The 7,089-nt window shown below is 46.9% G+C and overlaps 1 protein-coding gene across 1 annotated transcript; it reads right to left on the reverse strand.

Moving 5' to 3' along the window:
• Nucleotides 1–420: 420 nt before the first annotated feature.
• Nucleotides 421–6,816, reverse strand: LOC125966899 (uncharacterized). Its single transcript, XM_049717471.2, has 2 exons — nucleotides 6,671–6,816; nucleotides 421–6,500 (listed from the first exon to the last, which is right to left on the reverse strand). The coding sequence occupies exon 2, from the start codon at nucleotides 3,198–3,200 to the stop codon at nucleotides 2,208–2,210; it is 993 nt and encodes a 330-aa protein (XP_049573428.1). The 5' UTR covers nucleotides 3,201–6,500; nucleotides 6,671–6,816; the 3' UTR covers nucleotides 421–2,207.
• Between the last annotated feature and the right edge of the window lie 273 nt (nucleotides 6,817–7,089).

Here is a 7,089-nt window from a genome sequence, read left to right on the forward strand (position 1 = left end):
ACAGCTCCACTGGCTCCCCATCACACTCCGCATATACTACAAAATCATATCCTTCTCCATCCATTCTCAGAATGATGTAGTGGAAATTATGCACTTTACCTAGAAATGGGTGCAACGCTAATCCAAGTCTCCTGTTTGCAAAAAGCTAACTAAATATATTATTCTAAATATTTGTAGCAGAAGATAATTGCACAATAATTAAATCATGACCATCTCCAATAATCTATTTCCTCCACCAACCGTCCTTCAAAACAGAATAAAAACCTTCTCGATACACATGGTTGGATGGGGTTTAGGCATAGCCAACCACACATCATAGTGTTATTGCAAGGCAAAATTTTAGCATAGGGACAAACAACTACACATTGCATCTGTAATCTCAAAAACGTTTTCATTTCCATCCATTCATCCATCCATCCATTTTCTGAACCGCTTAGTCCCCACGGGGGTCGCGGGCGTGCTGGAGCCTATCCCAGCCGTCATCGGGCAGTAGGCGGGGGACACCCTGAACTGGTTGCCAGCCAATCGCAGGGCACACAGAGACAGACAACCAATCGCACTCACACTCACACCTAGGGACAATTTGGAGTCTTCAATCGGCCTACCAAGCATGTTTTTGGAACACGTTTTCATTTCATGGATTATAAATCTGTGTTGTTTATTGTGAAAGTGTCCATAACGAGTGCTTTAATTTGTGTAAATTAAAGGAATTACTGGTCAAGTAAGACAGAGAGTAATTACATTACCCCAGCGTTCCATTCCATTGTGGAACTCTTCTTGTTTATTGTCAGTATACTTTAGTCTAGCAAAATCATACATAATATTAACAAAGTTTACCATGATTGTGCAGATGGTCCACAAATGTTCTTACATTTTAAAAATTTGCATAGCCATTATGGACGAGTTAAAAATCTGGTCACGATTTCGATGAAATTGATGGTTATTTTGTTTGCATCAACCCCTAATTTCACTCAGCAGATATAGATAAGATATATATAATAGTGAGCCACACTATTATAACAAGTGCAGCAGAATCAGAGAAATAATGCACGACCGGGATCTGAAAAATTACTCTGCTTGAGCCAATTACCTGCTTATTTAATTACTGCACTGGTCTGTTGCATGTCTTTCAAAAGAAGCTATCCTGCCCTCCAAATATGTTGAATATCCTAAGACAGTAAGGTCAACCACTTTCACTCATCAAAACTCTGATGGCCAGGTTGAAGGTTGACTCCAGGTTTAATAACAAGGGAAAGGGTGAAACTAGGAGAATACAAACCACATACGAACTAAATGAATTAAATCGATATGAAATCTCAATAATGCTTTTATCCTATCGTCTAACATCACAGAAAACTATAATTTCAAAACTCAAAAGACCTATTTCGATCCATAGTAACTTAAACAAAGATACATACCAATGATGCCTTGTATAACACAAAATGTAGGTAGTAGTTTTGCCGAACTGCAGGAGAGAATAGAACAAGCAGCGTTCTCTTTCAACACTGTGATGAAACATGCACTTACTTCCTGATTCAAGTCACGTGACCTACTCTATCTTAACACTGATCACAGACTACAAAGACATAAAAGACATGACACTCCCGGTCTGGCATTTTGCCACAACCTTAAAAGTCCATTATACAATTCTTACTGTTTCTTATCGGGGGCAAGAAGGAGGACCATCTCGGAGACGAGATGCTGGTACAGTTTTGTCCCGCCCATCTTAGAGACCTTGACCTCGACTTTACGTACCATGCCATCGTTGCTGGGGAAGACCTGAGCAATCAGTCCCAGAGCCCACTTGTTTCTCACGAGCTGATTGTCTTTGAGAAGGACAATGCTCCCAGACTGGACGTCTGGGGTGGGAGCCCGCCACTTCTGTCGCGGCTGAAGTGATGTGAGGTATTGCTTCTTCCATCTATCCCAGGACGTTTGGGCCAGATGTTGTACTTGGCGCCACTGGGACTTGTGGAGGTCTTTGATCCAGTCACCGACTGGGGCTGAAGGTACACTCACCTTCTGGGTGAGGAGGGTTGCTGGAGTAAGAATGAAAGGATTGTCCGGGTCAGTAGACATTGGAATCAGAGGTCTGGTGTTGATGATCGCAGCGACCTCTGCCATCAGTGTGGAGAGTGCTTCGTGGCTGAGTCTCGAAGTTCCAAGCTGGAGGAACATTGAGTCCAGGATCTTTCGTACTACTCCAATCATCCTCTCCCACGAACCGCCCATGTGAGAGGCGTGTGGAACGTTGAACTTCCAGGCACATCCTTGGTCCAGGAGGAAGCGTTGCCGTTCGAGGGGATCTTCAACTCCTTACAAGCGCCAACAAAGTTGGTTCCTCGATCGGAACGGATGAGCTTCACAGGGCCCCTGACAGCAAGGAAACGCCGTAGGGCGTTGATGAAGCTGGAGGTGTCTAAGGACTCAATGACTTCGATGTGGACGGCTCGTACACTCATGCACGTAAATAACACTGCCCACCGCTTACTGTGAGCGAGGCCACCTCTCGTAAGGCGTGATGATACGGTCCATGGTCCGAACACATCGATGCCCACTTTCGTGAATGGAGGTTCGGTAGAGAGGCGGTGTGCTGGAAGGTCGGCCATCTTCTGTGTTTGGGGGGTGCCACGCAGTTTGCGACATGTGACACACCCGTGGATCAGGCTGCTCACGCGCCTTTTGCCGCCAATTATCCAGAAACCAGCGCCCCACACAGCGCCCTCAGTGAACAGTCCCTGATGTTTGGTCTCCTCATGGTGGTGTCGAACCAAGAGTGTTGCTATGTGATGTTTGCCAGGTATGATGAGAGGGGTTTTCTCCTCTTTCTGGAGCTGTGCTTCTCTGACACGACCTCCGACCCTCAGCAGACCATCAGCGTCGATGAAGGAATCTAAGGTTTTGAGAGGGCTGCCTTTAGAAAGTTTCTCCTTCTTTCGCAGACAGGCGTACTCGTGAGGGTAGATCTCCTCTTGAACTGCCCGGATGATGGTTCTTTCAGACTGAGAGAGTTCATCGATTGAGATTGTTGCGTGGCAATGATGCCAACCTTTGCAGCCACTGGCTTCGGTTGTAGAATTCTTCTGGAAACAACGTGCAACATGGGTTAGGCGCGCTATGGCGTGGGTCAACGATGTCCAACTTGAAAACTTGGAGAAGCGCTGAGACCCGAGTTGTTTGCTCGACATGGTTGTGCTCATAGTCGACACTAGGGAACGGATGTCTGGACGTGATGAAGGATTCACCAGCTCAAAGGAGTCTTCTTCAGGCTGGACCTTAAGGGGCTGCTTCAAGAACGCAGGTCCAGACAGCCAGCTGGAGTCTGAGAGACGTCCAGCAGTAACGGACCTCGTGGCGATATCTGCAGGATTCAGTTCTGTAGACACGTGCTGCTACTGCTCTTCATCCTCCTTCAGAGGAGGGACCACTTCTGCGTGTTTGTTCCGAAAGACCGTCTCCATGAAGGTGAGGAAATGCTGTTTCATCGCTGGTTTCCTTTCCATAATGTTCAGGAACGAGAGGTCGTCAATGGAGGGAGCCACCTTATTATCATCCTTTGTTTGTTGAAACAATGTAGAACCCAGCTGGTCGGTTTCTCCGTTGCAGGTAAGTTTCTCTGTCGACTGATGGCTGAGTCTTGGAATTGACTGTACCTCTCTTTCACCTGAAAGACGTTCGGGCAGGGTTCGAAGATGGAGGGGCGTTTCTGCTCTGTAGTCCGGGTATACAGGGCATTTATGGTGTCAAGCTTGTGAACCCCTCCCAAACACACATTTCCGATGCTCACCCATCCAAGGTCGAGTTTCTGGGCGAATGGAGCATTTCTTGGACCATTCACCTGCTTGCGGACTTTATGGGCTGTGGTGATGTCTCGCCCAAGGAGAAGCATTATGGGAGTGGTCTGTTCAAGTTCTGGGATGAGATGAGCGATTGATTTCAGGTGAGGGTGGTTGGATGCAGCATTCGGAGTTGGTATCTCGGATCTCTTGTTTGGGACGTCGTTGCATTCTACAAGACTTGGTAGGAGAAGCCTAACTTTGCCGTCCATGGATTCGATTTGGTAGCCCGGAGCTCTTCTCCCCATGGTTTCTGTCACTCAGAGCATGTGCGGAGAGAGTATGGAGAAGGGGGTCCTTGGACATTGAAGGTGTCGAAGAACTCGGAACGAGCCAGGGATCTGTTGCTGTGTTCATCAATGATTGCGTAGACCTTTGTCACTTTCTCACGATGGTTGACAGGGTAGATCCTGACAAGGCAGATTTTAGAGCATGATCTGTCGCTCTGATCGCCACCCCAGACATCGGTGCAATTGCTTGTGACCTCCGAAGGAGCTGTAGGGCCTAGCTCCCCGCCATGCTCTGTAGTGGGGGCTGGTTCCTTGGTCTGCGATACTGGTCCAGGGTGAAGTGCAGAGTTATGTTTCTCACTCCCGCATTTAATACATGTGGCTGTATACTTGCAGTCCTGGGCCATGTGCTTAGTAGACGTGCAACATTTAAAGCAGATTCTGTGTTCTTTCAGGAACGCTCTCCTCTCCTCTATGGGTTTCTCCCGGAAAGCCCGACATTTCCTTAACAGGTGGGCCGTTTTGTGAATAGGGCACTGGCGATCGGGGCTCTCGGCTCCAGCACTGCGCTCCACAGCACCGACGTCCGTCTTGTGGACTGAGATCTCCCTTTGTGCATTTTCGTGTTCTTGCTTGGTTCAGGAATGTCCGTTTGGCTAATGGCCTTGAAGCTCAGGTCATTCATGATTTTAGCCTGATGGAAGATGAAGTCCACGAAAATTCCGAAGGGGGGAATGAAACTCCATAACATTGTTTGTAGCTGGATCCGTTAGTCCGCCACTTCTCTTGCAGGCTAAAGGGCAGCCTTTGAACCAGGGGACTTATTCCTCTGGCTGTGTCTAGGTACTGAAGGCCTGGAAGGGTTCCGTCTGCCTTGGCTGCTCTTAATTCCATCAAGAGGTCACTGAGCTCATGGAGCTTTGCACAGTCTTTGTTGGTGATTTTTGGGAAATTGTTGACGCGTTGGAAGAGAGCCTCTTCAACTACTTCAGGGGCTCCGTCGCATGCGTCCAGTCTGTCCCATGTCATCTGGAGTCCTCGTTTGGGGTGATTGGCATTGACATCCCTGATACGCTTTGCATGCTCTCCCGACTCTTTCCTGAGCCACTTGACCAGTAGATCCATCTCCTCGCTGGGAGTGAGATTGAGTCCTCTCACCGCGTTTTGAAAGGACAGTCGCCAAGCTCTGTAGCTTGCAGGCTTGTTGTTGAATTGAGTCATGCTTGTAGTGACCAGCTTGCGACGGGCGAAATATCTGACAACGTCGTTGATACCTGATTGGTTGTGCTGGTTGCGTTGGGGTGTGTAGTTGGGCACGGTAGAACGTGATGGACCCCGGGATCGGGGTGTAGCTGTATATGTGCCCTGATGGCCCTGTGTATCTCTTGGAATAAGATATGTGATAGGGGCATGTTGTTGTGGGCAATGAGCTGGTAGTCTGTTCGCTGGTGAATAGGTGAGGTTGACATCGGCCGGACCATTCTCTGAAATGGGCCGTGGAGCTGTAATAGAGTTACCTATCATGGTATTTGCATGTAGATATGAATTGTCACCTTGCGGTGGAAGATAAGGTGCTGATGTAGACTCTACGTGTAGCCATCTTGCCTCATCGTGAGAGTGTAGATGTGGTGCCATTGTTGGCTCTGTGAATCGCTGTCCAGGCTCGTCTTGAGAAAATGGTTGTGATGCCAAGGTTAGCTGAATACGTAGCTGAACAGGCTCATCCTGGGAGAGTACACGTGGCGGCACTGGGGGCTTTGTGTATAGCTGGTTAGTGTCATTCTGAGTGAGAAGGTGCGGAGGCAGGTTGGATAATATGTTTAGCGGGTCAGTTTCAGTAGGAGCGTATTCTTCCCGCGCGACGGTTGAATGCTCCTTGGACTGCTGAGTGACATATTCTCTGGTCCGCTCCAGTGGGTTAAAGGGATTCTCATTGAGTTGAATCTTTCTGCTACCTCGCTCACTACCGTTGATGCTAGCCGCTGCTTCTAGAGCCTCTGCTTTGGCCTCAGCCGCAGCCACGTTTTTCTCTAATGAGAGTTTCTCCATGCGTGCCACTAATTGTGCCTTTTCCATCTCCATGCGTGCCTCTAATTGTGCCTTTTCCATTTTCAGAATCATTTCTTTATCTGTGAAGGAAAGGAGTACTTTCGCTGCCTCGGCTTCGGCGCGGGCCATGGCAGCAGCATTGCCAAAAGCTTTTGTAGAACGTGATTTGTAAGATCTAGACTTCAGTGACTGTTCTTTTTGTCCATCCATAGTCTGAGTTTGGCGTTTAACTTTGTTACCTTCTGCGATGAAAATGTTTCACTATCCTGCCCTCCAAATATGTTGAGTATTCGAAGACAGTAAGCTCAACCACTTTCACTCATAAAGACTCTGAAGGACAGGTTGAAGGTTGACTCCAGGTTTAATAACAAAGGAAAGGGTGAAACTGGGAGAATACAAACCACATTGTATAATCAGTCATACGAACTAAATGAATTAAATCGATATGAAATCTCAATCATGCTTTTATCCTATTGTCTAACATCACTGAAAACTATAATTTCAAAAATCAAAAGATCTATTTCGATCCATAATAACTTAAACAAAGATACATACCAACGATGCCTTGTATAACAACATGTAGGTAGTAGTTCTGCCGAACTGCAGGAGAGAATAGAACAAGCAGCGTTCTCTTTCAACACTGTGCTGAAACATGCGCTTACTTCCTGATTCTAGTCACGTGACCTACTCTATCTTAACACTGATCACAGACTACAAGGACATGAAAGACATGGCAAACAGTTTTTGAACTTCCGCTCATTATAAATGCAACAGCTTTATTCTCATACAAACCAAGCTCAATGGCTGTTTAGGCTTAATGTTTCTGAGTCAAACAAACCAGATTACAGTTGAATGAAATGCCAGTTACTTAAAGTGAAAGCAGTAAAACAAAGTGAGCAATGGCTGTAATGGAAACCCCCAAAAGTATCTGAATATGTTGGGTTTTTAATTTCACTGTTAGCTACATTCCAGAA

The sequence above is a fragment of the Syngnathus scovelli genome, chromosome 4, assembly GCF_024217435.2.
Source record: "Syngnathus scovelli strain Florida chromosome 4, RoL_Ssco_1.2, whole genome shotgun sequence".
NCBI classification, from domain to species: Eukaryota; Metazoa; Chordata; class Actinopteri; order Syngnathiformes; family Syngnathidae; genus Syngnathus; species Syngnathus scovelli.